Genomic DNA, 22,309 nt, shown 5'->3' with positions numbered 1-22,309 from the left:
TAACAGACAGCAGAGGTAGGACTGGGGATGGATGAGAATCTATGACAGCTGTCTTGACTTTGCCAGGTAATGGTGTGGATCCATGGTGGTGGACTGGTTACAAATGCAGCTTCCTTGTTTGATGGATCCAGGCTGGCAGCCACTGAGAATGTGGTGGTGGTCACCATCCAGTACCGCCTGGGAGTCCCAGGCTTCTTCAGGTGAGCCTGGGATTGAGTTGGGCAATAAGAGCCAGGCAGAGCCAGGACAGTCCTGTGACCCTTGTCTCTGTCACTTCTCAGCACTGGAGACCAGCATGCCACTGGCAACTGGGGCTTCCTGGATCAAGTGGCCGCCCTACGCTGGGTCCAAAAGAATATCGCCCACTTTGGAGGCAACCCCGACCGTGTCACCATTTTTGGCGAGTCTGCAGGTGGCATGAGCATATCTTTACATGTCGTGTCCCCCATGTCCAGAGGACTCTTCCATGGGGCCATCATGCAGAGTGGAGTGGCCCTGGCACCTGGCTTAATCACCAGCTCCTTTGAGGAGATTGTCAAGGTGAGTACCCTCAGCCATCCAGCCCAGATCCAGTTTCACCCTTCATCCTCACAGCCTCTGGTTCTTTTTTTCTGGGAACAACAAGGAACAAGGAGGTTCCTTTGGAATGTGTCCTTTGGAATCACTGAAGTGTTAGGGGTCAGAATCCACACCTCTCTGCTTCACAGAAGCTGTGTAGGTTCTGTGGCCAAATTCCATCATCCCTGACAGAATTATGCAAGGAAGCAGGGGAGAATGGCCCCTCTGGCTGAGGCCTCTGAGCATCAGAGAAGTGGGAACAATTTCATTCCTGCAACCCCACACTCCATACCCTGGGAGATTTAGAAGCACTGCACCCATCTGGGTCTGGGAAAACCTATCCTCCTGCCTGGAATGATGGAGCAGCCCTGACTGGTTGCTTTCCAGATGGTGGCCAACCTGTCTGCCTGTGAGCAGGTGGACTCAGAGGCCCTGGTGTGCTGCCTAAGGGGCAAGAATGAAGAGGAAATGCTGGCTATTACCAAGGTCAGGCTGCATGATGGGGGTGGGGTCCGGCAGGGGAAAAGACATAGGGTGTGAATCACTCCACCATAATACTCTGAACCAATGACTCTGCTCACGTAGCCCTGGAAACAAAATGAAGAGTAAGGGAGGCTGACCCAAGTGTTGTATCTCTTGGGTTGTATGTGGGAGAGAATACTTGGAAGAATTGAGATGGCATGAAAGTAACATGAGGATACTGGAAAATATGTGGTAGGTGACCTCAACTCCTGATTGATACCTTCTCAGTCCTCCCCAAACACAGCTGGTGTGGTGGATGGGGTCTTCCTACCCAGGCAACCCAAGGAGCTACTGGCCTCTGCTGACTTCTACCCAGTTCCCAGCATCATTGGTGTCAACAATGATGAGTTTGGTTGGCTCCTCCCCATGGTAAGACTTAGTTATAATTCATTAGTAGTCTGGAGAGCTCATCTGTTATGTGTGTGAGTGGCAGGGGGTGCATGATGGTACAGGGCATGAAACCATCGTGACCATGTAATTCCAAACTTAAGCTGTCTCCCCACCACTCAGGTCTCAGGATTTGCTGACACCATAAAGGGAATAAATAGACAGACCTTACCAGCTATTATGAAAAATACAGTAAGACTCATGGTAAGAATCTGGACACTGTCCCAATGGATGGGGAACACAAGGTATGTGTTCACACAGTAGCCTCCACAATATAGGACAGGATATGTGTGTGTTTGTGGTGGGATTACACCAAAGCTTGTCCTTTTCTCCCTTATACTATGTCCCACTCCAGGTGCCATCTCCCCACCCACAGGCTGCCTCCTCCCTGCCACTGCACTGCCTGCCTAGCCTGTCTCTCTCTGATCCTCTTGGCATAGAACTTGCCTGCTGAGTGTGCTCACCTGCTGATGGAAGAGTACATGGGGGACACTGAGGACACCCAGACCCTCCAAACCCAGTTCCAAGACATGATGGGGGACTTCATGTTCGTGATACCTGCACTGCAAGTAGCACATTTTCAGTGTGAGTAGCTGAGGCCTGACTGCTCATAGGACAGCTTAGCGCTGTGCATCCCAGGGCAGCTCTGTGATGTCCAAGTCTCCACCCTTGTCTTTTTCAAGTGCCAGGCACTTGATGGCCCATAGGTCAGTACATTCTCCTGGCTACTGTAAGAGCCAGGCATCACTGGCACTTTAAGGAAGTGGAAACTCAGTGACTGGTAGAAGACCACACCATAGGAAATACATGCTATGATTTAACCAAAACTTTTCCCATTGGGGTCACCAGGAAAATGGCAGTAACATACAATTCTTGACATGAAACCCCATCCTAGAAGTCAGAGAATGGAGCATTGACTGTGATGAGCACCTTTGGACTTTGCAAGGCCTCCTCCTGCCTGAGGCTTCTCACTTCACACTCCAGGTTCCAGCCAGCTTCAACCTAGCTATCTTCTCACCAAAGATGAAGAAAGACAACTCTAACTCAGAGGCCTCCACATCATAATCTGTCTCCACCTCCAGGTTCCCATCCCCTCGTCTACTTCTATGAGTTCCAACATCCTCATGGCCTGATACAGAGCCTCAGGCCTCCACATGTGAGAGCCGACCATGGCGATGAGGTTGACTTTGTCTTCGGGTCTTCCTTTTGTGGCAGCAGCCGTGAGTCTTCTTCATTTCTGTAACCTAGAATGGGCCACATTAGGATCCCTCTAGGGTGATTCTCCTTGAAGTCTACATAAGGAAACTGAAGCTCAGAGAGAGGACAAGATCAAGTGTGCAAGATCTTACCATTCAAACAGCTACAGATGTTTAGAAGGGAAGCCTTTTCCCAAGCAGTTCCAACCCTATCCCCACCTGCAATAAGGTGTCAGACATAGGTACAGAGTGGATGGTTGGAAGTTATGAATGTCCCTAAATGCTTTCCAGGGACTGAGAGTAGAAAAATCCTCTGCTCCAGGAATATGCATAGGTGTATTCAGCTAGAGACTGGGATGAGTAATGGAAGGTTGTACGATGGAAGTGCCTGATTCTGGGTGGGGCGGAGAGAAAGGATTAGGCCTGCTATGGAGGATCAGACTACAGTTGCATGGAGGGTGTACAGCAGAAGGAGGCACCCTGAAATATTGTCTAAAGTGTGGACCCTTGTTCTCTGTGCAGCTGGCTTTTCTGAGGCAGAGGAGCTCCTGAGCAGGAGGATGATGAAGTACTGGGCCAACTTTGCCCGGAATGGGTGAGATAATTCACCTAACCCTGCCTCCTCAGAATGGGGTCCACCTAGTGATTCCCTTGTGGCATCCTCACCAGCATTCATGATCCTCAAACCCCAGGACTCACACAGAGACAGGGCATTGTAGGTGCAAGTCACTCTCTCTTGCCCCAGAAACTTGAAAGATTGAGCACAGTTTTGTGGAAACATCAGCACTCTCTTTTGTAAGGTGGCTCTGAGCCACATGGAACACACATTAGGGAAAGGGCCTTGTTTTCCTATATCAGAAAAGTTTCCCTCATTCTCCCCACTCCTAATCTTTTGGGCTGCTTGGCATGACCCTAATGAGGTGATTGGGTCCAGGCTCCCAGGGACTCAGAATGACTCTCACTTCCTTCCACCCCGACCTCCTGGGGTGTGTCCACAGGAACCCCAACAGCGAGGACCTGCTCCATTGGCCCATGTTTGACCAGAATGAGCAGTACCTACAGCTGGACATCCATCCTGCAGTGGGCCAGTCCCTGAAGGCCTCCAGGCTGAAGTTCTGGACCAAGACCCTGCCCCAGAAGATCCAAGAACTCAACGGGGCCTCACATCTGAGTGTGACACATTCGTCACTATTTTTTTCCCTCTTCTCTCTTTATTCTATTTTATTTTATTGGTAATGAAGATGTTGTACTTGCTCAGTAAGTGTTTTGCAACTGAGCTACATTCTAGTCCTCTTTGTTATTTTTAATCAAGTTGTTTAGGACACTTTCTAACCTAACTTTATGTAGATCCATGCTTTCATTTGAATTGGATTCTATTCTGGGTTTTGGAGAGTGTTTAATTGGAGCTAAATGTATCACTGACCTTCCTGCCTGGGGTGACTTTGAGCCAAGATCCTCAGTTCTAGGCCTCCTGAGAAGCTAGGATTATAGGTGTGAGCCACTGGCTTGTGACTTGTCTCTGATGTTGGTTGTCTCTCTGTGTCTATGTCTATGTCTGTGTTTGCCTCTCTATATGTGTCTGCTTCTCTTTCTTTCTTTCTTTTCTTTTTTTTTTCTTTTTTGTCATCATGGGGCCTGAACTCTGGGCCTGGCTGCTGTCCCTCAGCTCTTCAGCTGAGCTCTTCAGCACTCTACCACTTGAGCCAAAGCGCCACTTCCGGCTTTTTCTGCTTATGTGGTGCTAAAGAATTAAACCCAGAGCCTCGTGCATGCAAGGCAAGCACTCTACCACTAAGCCACCTTCCCAGCCCCTCTCTTTCGTTTTTTATCTCTCTCATTCTCTCTCATTTTCTCTCTATCCTGTCTCTGTCTCCTTGTCTTTGTCCAGATCATTAGATCTATGTAAGTTTTCATCAATGTCCTCAAACAACAGAATGCTTGTAAAAAACCCTTTTATTCCATGTTTTACTATTAGCATGGTTATTGTATATGCCAGGGTCTCTGAATGATGGTGCAGGAAGTGACAGGCCACATGGGAGTCTTCTGCCTTTCAGTGGTACACCACGCCAGGGTATTAAGAAGAAGCATTGTGAGTTTCAGTTAAAATAAAGGAGCTTGTTCCTGGAACCTGAATGTCAAGGACCTAGACTCTCAGCAACCCAGCCCAGGAGCTACTTAGGTTAAAAAATGAAGGTCAGAGAGCGCTGTTGAGTCTGTGTAGCCAAAAGTTCTTATTCTAAAGTTCCAGACCAGTGCCTAGTTTACACACACTCCAGCCTCACTTTCTCCCTTGGTGCAGATTTTACCAATTTAGCTGATACCAGACCAGGACCTTGACTAACACCCCTGCGTCATTCCCTCCCTTCTTTAGCTGTGACCCAGTTTGCATAATATCCATATCTCACTATTAGTTACTGTCTGATCAACCTCCACCAAAATGCATGGGTTGAGTCTTGAGCTGGTGGCCTGTACCTAACTCTCAAGAGACTGAGATCTGAGAATTGCAGTTTGAAGCCAGCCTGGGTAGGAAAGTCCATGAGATTCTAATCTCCTGTTAAGCAGCAAAAGGCTGGCAATGGAGCTGTAGCTCCACTGGAGTGCAACACCAGCCTTGAGTGAAAAAGCTAAGAGATAGTTCTCAGGCCCTGAGTTCAAGCCCTACTAGCAGCGCGCGCGTGTGCAAGCGTGCGCGTGCGCACACACATACACACACACACACACACACACACACACAATGAATCCAGCGCAGAAGCACTATATTAGTTACTTGATATCATGTCCTACCAGATTACACTAACATTCCCTATCCTATAAACAAAAGTAAATCATTAAGCTTTGGCTAGAGGCTTTGCAATAAACCTATGCTAAAGGCAACCTGTCTCTTTGTCTCTTCTCCAAACTGTGTGTGTGAGTCTATCAAGAGCATCTGCCCAGATCTGGGTAGAAGGGTCTGGGTCCGTGTCTTGGGCCTGAGTTCCTTAGACTGGAGACCTTGAGTGCACATCAGACCTTGTGGCTGGAGACTCATTAGCCATGTCATGCCAGAGGAAATGAGCCCTCCAGGAATGGCACCAAGAAGGAATGCCTGTGGTCACAAGTTGTAGGTTCTCAATGGTATTATTCACCAGATGGAAGAATCAATGCTGGTTCTCACAGGCAGTAAAGACCATCTGAGGTTGAGCCTGGTACCACGTCCTCTGCGAAGTCAGGCTGGGCCACAGCTCCTGGCCCCTGCTGTCTCACTGCATCCTAGAAGGATTCTACACATTTCACAAACTCCCAGTTACTGGCCTCACTCCCAGCTTACCACAGTCCCCAAGAGCCCTGTCTCCTCACAGTGCTGCAACCATCAAGTCCCCCCTACATGCTTTTCAGGTGGACAAATGACTTCCCTTGATTTCAGACACCTGGGTAGCCAAGACTGGAGGTGCGTGAATAGGGAAATGGGTCCAAAAGAAAAGCCACAGTGACAACTATGTTTAAATGGATAGCCATTCCTAAACAGGAAGAGGTCCATACAGACTCTAAAGCTATGACTCTGAGGGATGGTGGAACTTGAAAGTGGACTCGGTAATCTATGAGCAATGAATTCAATGGGGAATTTCAAAATGACCACGGTCATAGCTCCCTGTCTCTGCTAAAGTGCCCCCATGGGAGGTGGGGGCATTGTCCATCTGTGGGATCCTGAGCCTGCTTCTCTGCAGACCAGCCCTGAATTTCTCCATTATAACCTTCACTCAGTGATAGCTCCTAGTATCTCAAGGGCTGCAGAAGCCACACAGCACCTCTGGAGGAGGGCAAAGGGAAAGTAGGAGAAGGGAAGGGCTCACACTCAGAGGTCTGACCACTGACTTCCTGTGACCACTGCCCCATCAGTGCCCCTCTCTCACAGGAACAACCTTGCCCAGCTTCTCCTATGTCCCCACCTACTTCCCATCAGGTCCAGACTCTTGACTGGGAAAGGTCTAGGTGAATTGTTCCTGCTGGTGAGTTGCAGTGTGCTACACAGAGGTAAATAACCCATCCTGTGAGACAGCCAGCTGCTAGACCGACTTCCTGATTGGCTGACCACAGTAGTCTATGGGTTCCTGCTTCTCCCATTCCAGAGCCTCTCCCACTCCAGATCCGGCGTGAGACTTTGCCGGGGGCCTGTGGAAGAGAAGGCAACAGGGTAAGGTCTGCCACATTGTGCAGAGCAGAGTTTGAGCTTGGGGAAGGGAAGGAGAAAGGGGCAGGTAGAGATGACCAATGATAGTGTGAACATTGTGCTACAAAATGCCCATGGTGGTGATCATATAGCTCAGCAAGGGTCAGAGATACCTGAGGACACAGAGGATTGAGGCCCATATGAAAGCATCTAGGGTGCACTGACATGTTCTGGATGGAGTCAGGGATTCTGAACATTTCCCTCTTCTGTGTGTTGCTGCAGCTGTAGCTGTAACTGCTACTGAATCTAATGTAATTGTCATTCACACTGATCTGATCAGAGCTGTGTGACTTTCCTTGCCACACTATTTCTTCTTGGCATTTTTGACACCTCGGTGTCGTGAATCTGCATCTGGGCAAACCTCTCTGGCTACTTCAAAGGGTGAGGCATCCCCTGCCTGGTTGCTTCCCAGATGGTGGCCAACCTGTCTGCCTGTGTGAAGATGAACTCAGGCCCTGGTTCACTGCCTGCGGGCCAAGAGTGAAGAGGAAATGCTGGCTATTACCAAGGTCAGGCTGAATGGAAGGAGGGTGGAAATCTGCCCACTGCTCCCTGAGGGAAAAAAGAAGACAAGATGTGAATGGCCTAGTCCTAATACTCTGAACCATTGACTGTTCTTGTAGTCCTGGATAGAAAATGAAGAGTAAGGGAGGCTAACCCAAGTGTTGGATGTCTTTGGATGTGTATGGGAGACAATTCTGGGAAGAACTGGAATGGGATGCAAGTAACATAAGGACAAGAGAAAATATGTGATATGTGATCCCAAATCCTGTTCATGGATGCCTCCTCAGACTCTTAAGGTCATCCCTGGAGGGGTAGATAAGGTCCTCCTACCCAGGGATCCAAACAAGCTGCTGTCCTCTGCTGACTTCCACCCTGGCCCTAGCATCACTGATGAGAATGGCTGGATCATTCCCATGGTGAGACTTACTTCTAACTCATTAGTATTCTGGGGAGCTCATCTGTTATGTGGGTGAGTGGTAAGGGGTGCATGGTGGAACAGGACATGATGCCTTCATGACCAGGACATTCCAAATTTAAACTGTCTCCCCATCACTCAGATATGGGGACTTCTTGCACCATAAAGGGAATAAATAGAAAGAACTTGCCAGTTGTTATACAGAACATGTAGGACTCATGGTAAGGATCTGGACACCTGCCCCAACGGATGGGTAACCCCAAGATATTTCTTCACACAGTAACCTTCAGGAATACAGCGTGGAATATGTGTGTTTGTGGCAGGGTTACACTAGAGCTTGGCTCTTTCACCCTTATACTATGTCCCATCCCAAGTCCCATCCCCCCACTCAGAGGCTGCCCCCTCCCTGTCACTGCATTGCCTGCCTAGCCTGACTCTCTCTCTGATCCTCTTGGCATAGAACTTGTGCCGAGTGTGCTCACCTGCTGATAGAACAGTACATGGGGGACACCGAGGACCCCCAGACCCTCCAAACCCAGCTTCAAGACATGATGAGGGACTTTATGTTTGTGATGCCTGCACTGCAAGTAGCACATTTCCAGTGTGAGTACATCTGTAGCTGAGATCTGACTAATCAAAAGGCAGCTTAGAACCTTGCATCCCAGGGCAATTCTGTGATGTCCAAGTCCCCACTCTTGTCTCTCTCAAGACCCCAGTACCAGGCACTTGATGTCATACAGGTCAGTAAGTCTTCAAGGCTACTGTAAGACACAGGCATCATTGGCACCTTAAAGAAGTGGAAGCTTAGATAGTCAGTGACTAGTAAAAGACCACATAGCTGGGAAATCCAAGCCTTGATTTAACGAAAGCTTTTCCCATTGGGGTCACCAGGAAGATGGCAGTCACATGCAATTCTTGGCCTCAAAGCTCATCCTAGAAGTCAGAGGATGACTTGATGACCACCTTCATTCTTTGCAAGGCCTCTTCATGTCTGAGGCTTCTCACTTCACAGTCCAGGTTCCAGCCAGATTCAACATAGTGATCTTATCACCCAACTTGAGGAAGGACAACTCCAATCGAGAGGTCACCTGTCCTACTTTGTCTAAACCCCCAGGTTCCCATGTCCCTGTCTACTTCTTTGAGTTCCAACATCCTCACGGCCTCTTCAAGGACCTCAAGCCCCTGCATGTGAGGGCTGGCCATGCTGATGAGGTTGACTATGTCTTCAGGTCTTCCTTGTATGGCAGCAACCATGAGTCTTCTTCATTTCTGTAACCTAGAATGGGCCACACTAGGATCCCTGTAGGTAGATTCTCCTCATGGTCTACATAGGACACTGGAGCTCAAAGAGAGAACAAGATCAAGTGTGAAAAATCTTACCACTCAAAAAGCTGCAGGTGTTTACATTCCAAGCCTTTTCCCAAGCAGCCTGTGCTCCCAACATCTGTCCCCACCTGCAATGACGTGTCAGACATGGGTACAGAGTGGAGGATTTAAAGTTATGAAGGTCCTAAGTTAACTCCAGGGACTGAGGATGGAAAAGTCCTCTAGTCCAGGAATACATACTGGTGCATTCAGCAAGAGGCTGGGATGAGTAATGGAAGGTTGTACAATGAGAGTGTCTCATCCTGGGTGGTACAGGAGAAAAGGATCAGGCCTGGTATGGAAGACCAGACTACAGTTGAATGGAGGGTATAGAGCAGATGTAGGCACCCTGAAATTGGCCAAGAAGTGGACCCTTGTTCTTCTCTGTGCAGCTGATTTTTCTGAGGAGCTACTGAGGAGGAAAATGAAGTACTGGGCCAACTTTGCCCAGAATGAGTGAGATAATACACCTAACCCTGCCTCCCACGAGTGGAGTCCACCTAGTGATTCCCTTGTGGCATCCTCATGAGCATGCATGATCTTAGTTATATGATAGCTCTCCCTCAAACCCCAGAACTCATTTACACAGGGACAGGTCATTGTAGGTGCAAGTCACTCTCTCTTCCCCCAGAGATCTGAGAGGTGGAGCAGTTTTGTGGAAACATCAACACTCACCTCTGGGAGGAGGCTTTTAGCCTTGTAGAACAGACACTAGAGGGAGGGCCTTAATTTTCTTTTTTTTTTTTTTTTTGTCAGTCGTGGGGCTTGAACTCTGGGCCTGGGTGCTGTCCCTCAGCTCTTCAGCTCAAGGCGAGCGCTCTACCACTTGAGCTACAGCGCCACTTCCGGTTTTCTGGCGGTTTATTGGAGATAGGAGTCTCACGGTGTCTCCTGCCCGGGCTGGCTTTGAACTGCAATCCTCAGATCTCAGCCTCCTGAGTAGCTAGGATTACAGGCGTGAGCCACCAGCGCCCGGCTAGGGCCTTAATTTTCTATATCAGAAAAGTTTTCCTCATTCTCCCCACTCCTGATCTTTTGGGCTGCCTGGCATGACTCTGATGAGGTGATTGGGTCCAGGCTCACAGGGACTCAGAATGACCCTCATTCCCCCACACACACCCTGCCTCCTGGGAGCGTGTGTCCACAGGAACCCCGACAGTGAGGATCTGCTCCACTGACCCATGTTTGACCTACAGCTGGACATCCATCCTGCCATGGGCCAGGCCCTGAAGGCCTAGACCAAGACCCTGCCCCAAAAGATCCAGGGTAGGGGTGGGGAGAAGCAAGTAGAGCTGCAGTGGTCTTTGTCAGGAGAAGTAGGCTCGAGTGCAGGTAGGGTCAGCAGGAGGTGCCCACCCATTTACCACCAAATAGGAATTGACCACAACATTCACTTAGCCATTCATTCCCTGTTTATGCAGCCAGCCACCCAACCAGCCAATCCTTATGAACAACTGCCTGCATGATGTTCATGACCAACTTGCCTGAACACTTTCTTATTAGACACACTCAATAAATTCCCCCATGGCAATGAAACTATCACTCCAGTGGTGCTTACTGAGCCTGGGCCCTTCCTTTCTTGCTCATCTCGTCTCCCCCATTTCTGTCTGCTCCAAGCCACCAGCACCTCTTCAAATGAAGATGCGCTGTACCCGTTACCCCTACATGGGTCAAATTCCCATGTTGTCCCTTCAGCAATCCTTATTTTTTTAACTTCTAAGTAGCCAACAATTTAATTTCTAAGTGTCTCTAAGACAAACATACACACACATGCACACAACTGTCCAAGGAGCTTTGTTATGGATTAATTTATATGCAATTAAATTTACCCACATCCATTCCCATAACATGCTAAAATATTTCTTTCATCCAAAGAAATCCATTCACACTCATTACAGTTAATTACTTCATTTTACTCAGCTTTTTGCAACTACCTGATTGTGTTTGCTTGTTTTTTATTCCAGCACTGGGACTTGAACTCAGGGCTTTGCCTTCTCACTTGGCTTTTTCTATTCAATGCTGGATCTCTGTCAGTTGAGGCAAACTCCACTTCTGGCTCTCTGCTGGTTAACTGGATATAAGGGTCTCACAAACTTTTCTACCTGTGCTGGCTTTGAACCTTGATCTTCAGATCTCAACATCCTGAATTGCTAGGCAAGAGCCACTACTTCCTGGCCCAATTGTTTTTAGTTGCTATAGAGTTTTATATAATTGGAAAAATAATGGCCCAATCTAGCATATCATATTAAGTGAATTATCTATAGTGTGATCACTACAATTAAAGCCCTGAGAATCAAGTGTACGTCCTTTCTTTTATTGAGGAGTACCTTCTATGAACACATACACCATTTTTTATCCACACACAGCTGGATGTACATCTGAGTGTGACCATTTTTTGTTATTATTAACCATGTTTTAGGACACTTTGAACCTAACTTTATGTAAACACATGCTTTCATTTCTATTGGATTCTATTCTGGGATTTTTGTTGCTTAGTTGGAGATAAAAGTGCCACTGAATTTCCTCCCTGGCTGCCTTCAAACCCAGGCCCTCTTTCTCTGCTTCCTGAGAAGCTAGGCTTACAGGTGGGAGACACAGTCACCTGGCTTGTTTCTCTGATGCTTTCTCTCTGTCCCTCTTTGTCTCACTGTGTCTGTGTCTGTCTGTCTATCTGTCTGAGTCTGCCTCTCTCACTCTTTCTTTCTCTCCTCTTCCCCTTCCTCTTTCTCTCTGTTTCTATTCTGGCTCTGTCTCTTCATCTTTGTCCGGATCACTAAGTATATGTAAGTTTTCATCAACATCCTCAAACACACAGAAATGCTTATAAAACCCTTTCATTCCATGTTTTTATTATTAGCCTGGTTACTGTGGATGCCAGGGTCTCTGAATGGTGGTGCAGGAAGTGATGGGACACATGGGCACCTTCAGCCTTGCAGTGGTAAACCACAGCCACAGTATTAAGAAGAAGTATGGTGATCTTCTTGTTACTCACCCCTGAATTTCAAGGACCTAGCTTCTGAGCCCTCCAGCCCAACTGCTAATTAGATTAGGGAATGAGGCTCAAAAAGAGCTCTTAATTCTGAGTAGCCAAATGTCCTTATCCTGAGGTTCCAGACCAGTGCCCGGATTTACAAACACTCCAGCCTCACCTTCGCCCCTTGTCCAGCTGTATCCCATTTGGCTGGCATCAGAACAGGACATTGAACTATCACCTCTGTTTCATTCCCTCCGTTCTTCAGCTGTGCCCAGTTTGCATAATATCTGTATCTCACTATTAGTTACTTTCTGGTCAACCTCCATCTGAATGCGTGGGTTAAGCCATGTGCTGGTGGCCTGAACCTAACTCTCAAGAGACCAAGATCTGAGGATTGCAGTTTGAAACCAGCCTGGATAGGAAAGTCGACGAGATTCTTATCTTCTGTTAAGCAGGAAGAATGCCAGCAATGGAGCTTCAACACTAGCCTTGAGTGAAAAAGCTAAGGGATAGCCCTGAATTCAGGCCCTACTACCAACACACACACACACACACACAGAATCCAGGGGCAGAAGCACCACATTAGTTACTTTGTTATCAGCCCCTACAGCATTGCACTAGCATTCCCATGAACCCACCACAAAACCCTAGCCTGTAAGCAGGAGTGAATCATTAAGCTTTGGCTGAAGGCTCTGCAATAAACCTGTGCTGATGATGACCCATCTCTGTTTGTGAATCTAAGAAGAGAAATTGCCCAAGAAGGACCTGGGACCATGTCCTGGGCCAAGTTCCTTAGACTGGAGACCTTAAGTACACAGCAGACCTCATGACAGGAATGGAGAAGGTTGTAGAATCTTTAGCCATGTCATGCAAGGGGAATGCAGGAATGGCACCAAAAGAAAAGCCTGTGGTGCCAGGCTGTAGGTTCTCGACAGTACTGTGTACCAGATAGAAGACTTAAAGCTAGTTCTCACAGGCAGTCAAGACCATGTAAGTCTGAGCCTGGCACCACATCCTCGGGGAAGTCAGGCTGGGCTGCAGCTCCTGGCCCCTGCTCTTTCACTTCATCTTAGCAGGATTCTATGTGTTTCACAAACTCCCGATTACTGACCTGACTCCCAGATTACCAGAGGCCCAGAGAGCCCTGCCTCCTCACAGTGTTGCAACCAGCTAGTTTCCCTTAAATGTTTTTCAAGTGGGTAAATGACTGCCCTTGATCTGACACGTCAGGATAGCCACAGATGGGGGAAAAGCTGAATTTAGGAATAGGTCCTTAAATGCCACAGTGACAAGTATGTTTGAATGGACAGCCATTGGTAAATAGGAAGGGGTCCATGCAGACCCTCAGACTATGACTTTAAAGGATGAGGAACCTTGAGGAGGAATTGGTAATCTATGAACAATGAAATCAAAGGAGGAATTTCCAAATGAACAAGTCATAGCTCCCTGTGTCTGCAAGTGCTCAAATGCTCCATTGTCCATGGGTGGGATCCTGAGCCTGCTTCTTTGCAGACCAGCCCCGAAATTTCTCCATTACAACCTTCACCTCAGTGACAGTTCCCAGTATCTCAAGGCTGCAGAAGCCTTTCAGGTCCTCTGGAAGAGGACAAAAGGAAAGTAGGAGAAGGAAAGGGCTCACACACAGACTCCCTGTGACCACTGCCCTGTCAGTGCCACTTTCCCATAGAAACTACTTTCCCTGGCACCCACTCCCAGGTCCCCTTCCCCCAGTCCCAGGTGTCTGGGCAAAGTCTAGATGAGCTCTGCCTGTGGGTGAGTTGCAGTGTGCCACATAAATGCGCAGAAACAGTCCTGTGAGCCAGCCATGCCGCTAGACCGAATTCCTGCCTGGATGACCACAGTAATCTGTGGGCTCCTACTTCTCCCACTCCAGATCCAGGGTAAGACTCTTGCAGAGGGCTTGGGGGGCGCGGGCAGGGACCTGGGTAAGATCTGCCACATTGTGTAGAGCAGAGTTTGAGGTTGGGAAAGGAAGGGAGGAAGGAGCAGGTCAAGATGACAAATTATATTGTGGGAAAATTGTTCCCTTAAGCATCCACAAAACGCCCACAGTTTAGAGGGGCTCATAGATACCTGAGGAGACAGAGGAGTGAACCCAATATGAAAGAGTCTTAGGTACACTGACATACGTCAGGCAATGTCAGGGATTCTAGACATTCCCCTCCTCTGTGTGTTGTGGCAGCTGTAGCTGTAACTGCTCCTGCGTTTGCTCGTGTAATTGTCATTCACACTATCCTCTGTTTCTGAGTGGGTCCCCTTCATCACCAGAGAAGCATCTTGGCATGAACTAATAGGCCCTGGCATAGATTTCTAGTCCTAGAAGATCTACAACTCCCTAGACAGACATCATCAAGTTGAAATGAGATGCCCCTGGGTTTCTATCACCTAGGTATCAACTCTGGACAAAGGCTTGGCTTAGCTTCCAGGGCAAAGAGGATCTTCCCTGTGCCTGCTTCACAGTCCCCATGTCCTTATCAATAATTCATGCCAACAGAGAATTATATCCAGAAATGTATTACGAACTTTGATTCCCCTCACCCCAGACCAAGCTGGGACAGGCCCTGATGAACTCCCCTACGCTCTCCTATTTAATCTGACCTAAGGAGTTCCCCCTCAGCTCACCCATGGCCCACTCCTACCAGATTCCTTCCCTTACCTGTTCTTGATCAGGATCTGGCTAGTGATCCTAAGATAGTGAGTACAAGATAACAATGGTTTATAACAGGAGGAGTTGGTTGTGCAAATCTTGCTATCCAGAAGACCCAGGGCTTTAAATCTCCTAACTTAAGGATCATTTTTTGCCACTTCATGGTTCAGCTTCCTCATAACATTTCATGAGGGGCTTGAAGCAACATGCAGGTAGCTGGTCTCTAACAGGAACCTTTGAGCAATGTTTATCCTTTCCTGTAACAACTATGAAGCATGAGTGGGCACTGTGAGGTCCAGGGTCAGAGTTCTCATCTAGCCAAAATCTCTTGCGTAGATAACATGAAGGTCATTGCTATGTCTTTGGACTTTGGAAGATATTTGGAAACTGCTGTCTATGATGTCTATTTGTGGTTGCTATCATGGCTTCAACCATGATAGTTTCAAACATGAAACTTTGTGATTCACAATAGCTCCTGGAGAGTGCTTAGGGGCAGGAGAGTTACTTTTCTTATACAACAGGTCAGATTAGTGAACTTCTGGGACCTAAAAGTGATACTGGGGGAGTGGGGGGAGGAGAGAAGATTCCAGTAGAGGTGGAATTGGTACTGATGACAAAATAGCCAGAGCTTGTGGGCCTGACTGGATGTCTCGAAACACCTGAAGGAGCAGGAATTTTGGAGCTATCAAATGTGAGCACACACAAAAGGGTACGCTGTCTTAGGTTAGGAGAAATATACCCAGTGTATGCAGAAACCCTTTAAACAATTATCACAATCGAACAAACCAGGTTGATGTGGACCATAAGATGATCTCCAATGGCCTCTTCCCTCCTCAATCCCCAACACAGGCCAGCCAGGGTTTTTACAAAGTAATCAGAACTGTGTGACTCCCTCCTTGCAGCCCCTCTTCTTGGCATTTTTAACACCTCCAGTGTAAGTTCCTTGAGAATTGGAAATGTTCAGTCCAATTCTTAGAATCCTGTTAGTCCCTACTAAAACCTGTTAGGTTGCTGGAAAGGGATGTTTCTTCTCCAATCACTTAAGACCCAACCTGGAAGCTCCTAGGGCTTAATGATGCTATCAACTCCCAAAGGACCTCAGGAAGCCTGTCTGGTAGGAAGGCCTGGGTCAGGTCAGTGAAAACCGTGGTGTAGGGGCACAGTCATGCCGGCAGAAAATATGTAAAACCATTGAACCTGCAGAGCAGAGGACCTTACCTGGCTGAACAATGGGTGGCATAGAGCCAACAGGAGCCACAATGTGAGTGGCGCTGAGGGGACACACCCAACTCTCATGTGCATCTCTCTACCCACAGGCCAGGACCCAGCCAGCCCCATCAGAACCACACAATCTGGGCAGGTGCGGGGCAGCCTCATCCATGTGAATGACAATGTGGGAGTGCACACCTTCCTTGGAATTCCCTTTGCCAAGCCACCTGTAGGACCACTGCGGTTTGCCCCTCCAGAGCCCCCTGAGCCCTGGAGTGGTATAAGGAATGCCACCTCCTACCCAGCCATGTAAGCTTTTGTGGGGTGAGAATCTCTGTGGTGTAATGGGTACCCTGGCCCAAGCTTAGTGTTTCTCCCATGTAAACCCCACACTCCATTTTCTTTGCATTGCAGCATTTCCCATGTCCATTTTTCCAATGAATTTGCTGAGATTCAGTGTGTGGAGCAGCCTTGCCAGGCTCATAGCTCTGACTTTGCATATGAACAGTGCTAGGCACCAGGTGCCAAAGCACAGAGATATACTTGTGCCATGACTTGGATCATGCCAATTGTTCTCTGCCACCAGGGGAGGCATCCCTGGGAAAGGCTCACCTGGGCTGTATGGACCTGACAGAGCTCCTGGTCCAGCAGCAGATGCTACAGCTCCCTGAGGAAGGCAGCAGTGGGGGCTCCTTGGAGAAGCCAACCTCCACAGTCACTGTGCTTACTCAAAGAGCCAGGTGGTACTGGCAGAGAAAAGTCTATGTGCTTCCGACTGGAGTCATGTAGGACAGAATGTGGTTCTCTTGGGTTGTGGGTTTGGATTTCAGTAACGTCCCACTACCCTGTGTGTATCTGAGCTTCATTCATTCATACTAGACTGGTGTAGTGGCAGCAACCCTGGCCAGGCTTTAACTGGCACAGAGAGAAGGTATAAATGTCTACCCTTGCAGACAATGCTTCTAGAAGACTCTATGAGTCAAGATTTCCAGGGCTTAGGAAGAGAGAAATCCAATGTGCCCAACAGTGTAAAGGCTTCCAGGCAGTCAGAGCTCTATCCTAGCTTGAGATGGAGAGTCTCACCCAATACAGGCATGTGGCCTGCAACGTGGTTGAGAAAGACATGAGAAAAGAATAAACAGGGCACCAGTGCAGCAGAAGTTCACTGTGGCTGGGAATAAATCTTGCCCAAAGATTTTTGGCCATGAAACAAATTCTGAAATAATTGTCTACTATTGTAACCAGGTGTCTTCAAACATCTGATGCAATGAATACAATGATTCTGAAGCTATCCAAACCTGCCATCTCCATGTCTGAAGACTGCCTTTATCTGAACATCTATTCACCTGCCAGTGCCCAGGAGGGCTCTAACCTGCCTGTGAGTATCAGGACTTGGCTGGCCTCGGTGGGAGGACATTTCTTCTGCAAGACCCTTAGTAGTGGAAAGAACAGCTTAGGGTCTCAAGAATTGTGGGACCTAATGAGAAGTTTCATTATCAGGTTCCAAAAACCAATTATAAAGAGAGGGTCACTCACCACTGGTACAGAGGGATACAGAGTCCTAAGTGCTCCCAGACGTTAGAAACCTTGGTTCTTTCATCAAACAAGAACTTACTCTGCCAACTTGAGCCCAGAAGACCACCTGAGGAACCCAATGCTGAACTTTTAAATCACCCAACTCGAGGATGCCAATTGTGCCAATGCTAGCATGTGATCATTTTTGACTCATATTAAAGTAAGACAGGAAAATCCCCCCTTTTCTTTCCACTTTAGATGGGTAAGAAAGTAAGAGCACCAATACTCCAGCTAGGAGCTATTAATTCAAACTTGGATTCCTGATATGGACTTCAAGGATAGTAACTGAACTTGGAACCCTCACCAAGGGCCAAGTTAGGAAGGTTCTGAAGGAGTTCTTTCCATGTTGGCATCTGCATACAGCCAAAGCCATAGACAGTGTAATGGACGCCAGAGGTAGAATTGGGGATGAATGAGAATCAATAGCAGCTGTCTTGACTTTGCCAGGTGATGGTGTGGATCCATGGTGGTGGACTGGTTATGGGCATGGCTTCCTTATATGATGGATCCAGGCTGGCAGCCACTGAGAATGTGATGGTGGTCATCATCCAGTACCGCCTTGGAATCCTAGGCTTCTTCAGGTGAGCCTGGGATTGAAATGGGCAATGAGGGCCAAGCAGAGCCAGGACAGTCCTGTGACCCTTGTCTCTGCCACTTCTCAGCACTGAAGACCAGCATGCCACTGGAAACTGGGGCTTCCTGGATCAAGTGGCCGCCCTACGCTGGGTCCAACAGAATATCGCCCACTTCGGAGGCAACCCCGACCGTGTCACCATTTTTGGCGAGTCTGCAGGTGGTACGAGCATATCCTTACATGTCCTGTCCCCCATGTCCCAAGGACTCTTCCATGGGGCCATCATGCAGAGTGGAGTGGCCCAGACACCTGCCTTAATCTCCAACTCCTCTGAGGTGGTTGTTAAGGTGAGTGCCCTCAGCCATCCAGCCCAGACCCAGTTTCACCCTTCTTTCTCACAGCCTCTGGTTCTCTGTTTTGTGGGAACAACAGGGACCAAGGAAGCACCTTGGAAATATCTCCCTGGGAACTGCTGCAGTGTTAGGGGTCAGAATCCACACCTCTCTGCCTCACAGAAGCTGTGTAGGTTCTGTGGCCAAATTCCAGCATCCTTGACAGAATTATGCAAGGAAGCAGGGGAGAATGGCCCCTCTGGCTGAGGCCTCTGAGCATCAGAGAAGTGGGAACAATTTCATTCCTGCAACCCCACACTCCATACCCTGGGAGATTTAAGAGCACTGCACCCATCTGGGTCTGGGCAAACCCATCCTTCTGCCTGGAATGATGAGGCAGCCCCTTCCTGATTGCTTTACAGGTGGCCAACCTGTCTGCCTGTGAGCAGGTGGACTCAGAGGCCCTGGTGCGCTGCCTGCGGGGCAAGAGTGAAGAGGACATGCTGGCTATTACCAAGGTCAGGCTGAATGGTGTGGTGAGGTTCAGACAGGGGGACCTGCCCACTGCTCCCTGAGGGGGAAAGGAAGACAGAGTGTGAGTCACTCAATCCTCATACTCTGAACCAGTGATTCCCTTCTTGTAATCCTAATGAAACCTAACAGAGGCTAACCTAAGTGTTATAACTCTTGGGATGTGTATGGGGAGAATGCTGGGATGAAAATACCATATGGACACTAGAAAATATGTGGTATGTGATCTCAACTCTTGATCATCGATGCCTTCTCAGTCCTTCAAGAGAGCTACTGTTGTGGTGGATGGGACCTTCCTACCCAGGCACCCCAAGGAGCTGCTGGCCTCTGCTGACTTCCACCCTGTCCCTAGCATCATTGGTGTCAACAATGATGAGTATGGTTGGCTCCTCCCCACGGTGAGACTTATTTCTAATTCATTGGTAGGCTGGGTACCTCCTCTGTTATGTGTGTCAGTGGAAGGGGGTGCAGGGTGGGACAGGCATGAAACCATACTGACCAGGTCATTCCAAACATAAATTGTCTCCCCACCACTCAGATCTTGGGATTTGCTGACACCATAAAGGGAATAAATAGACAAACCTTACCAGCTATTATGCAGAATACAGTAGGACTCATGGTAAGAATCTGGACACTGTCCCAATGGATGGGGAACCACAATTAATATGTTCACATAGTAACCTCCAGGAATATAAGGTGGAATATCTGTATGTTTGTGGCAGGGTTACACCAGAGCTATGATCTTTCCCCCCTACACTAATTTCCTAGTCAGGTGCCATCCCCCCCACACACACCCAGACGCTGCCTCCTCCCTGCCACTGCACTGCCTGCCTAGCCTGACTCTCTCTGATCCTCTTGGCACAGAACCTGCCTGCTGAGTGTGCTCACCTGCTGATGGAAGAGTACATGGGGGACACCGAGGACCCCCAGACCCTCCAAGCCCAGTTCCAAGACATGATGGGAGACTTCATATTCGTGATACCTGCACTGCAAGCAGCACATTTTCAGCGTGAGTACATCGGAAGTTGAGGCCTGACTGTACAGCAGGCAGCTTAGAGCTGTGCATCCCAGTGCAGCTCTGTGATGTCCAATTCACCACCCTTGTCTTTATCAAGGGCCCAGTGCCAGGCACTTGATGTCCCTCATGTCAGTAAATTCTCATGGCTACTGTAAGACACAGGCATCACTGGCACTTTACAGAAGAGGAAACTTAGACCTTCACTTACTAGTCTAAGACCATACAGATAGGAAAGCCATGATTTAACCAAAGCTTTTCCTATTGGGGTCTCCAGGAAGATGGCAGTAACACACAATTCTTGGCTTCAAAGCTCATCCTAGAAGACAGAGAATGGAACACTGACTGTGATGAGCACCTTTGTTCTTTGCAAAGCATCTTTCTGCCTGAGGCTTCTCACTTCACAGTCCAGATTCCAGCCAGCCTCAACATAGTGATCTTATCACCCAAGATGAGGAAGGACAACTCCAATTGAGAAGTCACCTGTCCTACTTTGTCTACACCTCCAGGTGCCCATGCCCCTGTCTACTTCTATGAGTTCCAACATCCTCACAGCCTCTTCAAGGACCTCAAGCCCCCACATGTGAAGGCTGACCACGGTGCTGAGATTGCCTTTGTCTTTGGGTTCTCCTTTTACGGCAGCAACGGTGAGTCTTCTTCTTTTCCATAACCTAGAATGGCCCACACTAGGATCCCTGTAGGTAGGTTCTAATCATAGTTGAAAGAAGGAAACTGAAGCTCAGATAGAAGACAAGATCAAGTGTGCAAAATCTTACCATTCAAAAAGCTGCAGGTGTTTATCATTGAAGGCTTTTCCCAAGGAGTCTGTGCTCCCCACATCATGTGTCAGACATAGGTGCAGAGTGATGGTTGGGAGTTATGAGTGTCCCTAAATGATTCCCAGGAACTGAAAGTAGAAATATCCTCTGGTCCAGGAATATGCTCGTCCCAGCTAGAGGCTGGGATGAGTAATGGAAGGTTGTTAATGGGACTGCCTGATACTGAGTGGGGCAGAGGAAAAGCATCAGGCCTGCTATGGAGGATCAGACTACAGTTCAATGGAGGGTGGAAAGCAGCAGTAGGCACCCTGAAATTGGCCAAGAAATGGACTCTTGTTCTCCTCTGTGCAGCTGACTTTTCTGAGGAAGAAGAACTACTGAGCAGGAAGATGATGAAGTACTGGGCCAACTTTGCCCGCAATGGGTGAGATAATACACCTAACCCTGCCTCCTCAGAATGGGGTCCACGTAGTGATCCCCTGTGGGATCCTCATGAGCACGCATGATCCTTAATTGCGTGACAGCTCCCCCTCAAATCCCAGGACTCACTCACACACAGAGAGTACATGGTAGGTTCAAGTCACACTCTCTTGCTCCAGAGACCTGAACGGTGAACCACAGTTTTGTGGAAACATCTGTACTCACCTCTGTGAGGTGGCTCTGAGCCATATAGAACAGACACTAGAGGGAGGGCCTTATTTTCCTATATCAGAAAAGTTTCCCTCATTCCCTCCACTCCTGATCTTTTGGGCTGCCTGGCATGACTCTAATGAGGCGGTTGGTCCAGGCTCACAAGGACTCAGAATGACCCTCACCCCTCCTCCTGGGAGGGTTTGTCCACAGGAACCCCAATAGCGAGGATCTGCTCCACTGGCCCAAGTTTGACCAGAATGAGCAGTACCTACAGCTGGACATCCATCCTGCCGTGGGCCAGGCCCTGAAGGCCTCCAAGCTGAAGTTCTGGACCCAGACCCTGCCCCAGAAGATCCAGGAGCTCAAAGGGGCTGAGGAGAAGCACCTACAGCCATAGTGGTCTATGTCAGGAGGTGTGGGCTTGAGTGCAGGTTTGGTCAACATGAGGCACCCACATGTTTACCATGAAATGCGAATTGACTCCAATGTTCACTTGGCCATTCATCCCCTCTTTATCCAGCCAGCCACCCAACTAGCCAATCCTTATGAACAACTGCCTGCATGACGTTCATGACCAACTTGCCTGAGCACACTCTTGTTAGACACACTCAATAAATTCCCCCATGGCAATGCAACTATCACTCCAGTGGTACTTACTGTCCTCCATACCCCCACTGAGCCTGGGTCCCTTCCTTTCTTGCTCATCTCGTCTCCCCAACCTTTGTCTGCTCCAAGTACCTAGCGCCTGTTCAAATCAAGAAGATGTTCTGAGTTTTTTACCCCTAGCAGAGGGGTAAATGTTAACCCTTCAGTAAGCCCCATTTTTCTCTAATTTCTGACTATCCAATAATTAAGCCAATTTAAT

General features: G+C 48.4%; 2 protein-coding genes and 1 pseudogene across 2 annotated transcripts in view; all 3 read left to right on the top strand.

Annotated features, from left to right (window-relative positions):
• LOC122126068 (pyrethroid hydrolase Ces2e-like) overlaps nt 1-6,838 on the top strand; it is a 53,573-nt gene extending 46,735 nt beyond the window's left edge. Inside the window, exons 4-13 of the mRNA XM_042700613.1 lie at nt 67-200; nt 282-540; nt 946-1,044; nt 1,309-1,449; nt 1,591-1,671; nt 1,908-2,052; nt 2,550-2,687; nt 3,186-3,258; nt 3,662-3,836; nt 6,770-6,838. Of these exons, the coding sequence (XP_042556547.1) occupies nt 67-200; nt 282-540; nt 946-1,044; nt 1,309-1,449; nt 1,591-1,671; nt 1,908-2,052; nt 2,550-2,687; nt 3,186-3,258; nt 3,662-3,836; nt 6,770-6,838 (1,314 nt within the window). The remainder of the gene's footprint in view (nt 1-66; nt 201-281; nt 541-945; nt 1,045-1,308; nt 1,450-1,590; nt 1,672-1,907; nt 2,053-2,549; nt 2,688-3,185; nt 3,259-3,661; nt 3,837-6,769) is intronic.
• Nucleotides 6,839-6,904: 66 nt separating this feature from the next.
• On the top strand, nt 6,905-10,392 carry LOC122126067 (annotated as a pseudogene).
• A 3,515-nt stretch (nt 10,393-13,907) lies between these two features.
• On the top strand, nt 13,908-22,079 carry LOC122126097 (pyrethroid hydrolase Ces2e-like). The gene is made up of 12 exons (XM_042700668.1): nt 13,908-14,029; nt 16,113-16,314; nt 17,251-17,383; nt 18,028-18,161; nt 18,243-18,501; nt 18,909-19,004; nt 19,275-19,415; nt 19,556-19,636; nt 19,882-20,026; nt 20,542-20,679; nt 21,163-21,235; nt 21,655-22,079. The coding sequence occupies exons 1-12, from the start codon at nt 13,954-13,956 to the stop codon at nt 21,839-21,841; spliced, it is 1,665 nt and encodes a 554-aa protein (XP_042556602.1). The 5' UTR covers nt 13,908-13,953; the 3' UTR covers nt 21,842-22,079.
• Nucleotides 22,080-22,309: the final 230 nt, after the last annotated feature.

The sequence above is a fragment of the Dipodomys spectabilis genome, unplaced genomic scaffold (genome assembly GCF_019054845.1).
Source record: "Dipodomys spectabilis isolate Male_0828 unplaced genomic scaffold, ASM1905484v1 ptg000273l, whole genome shotgun sequence".
In the NCBI taxonomy this organism is placed as follows: domain Eukaryota; kingdom Metazoa; phylum Chordata; class Mammalia; order Rodentia; family Heteromyidae; genus Dipodomys; species Dipodomys spectabilis.
Note: the sequence above shows the minus strand (reverse complement) of the source record. Positions and strands in the feature narration are given on the sequence as shown.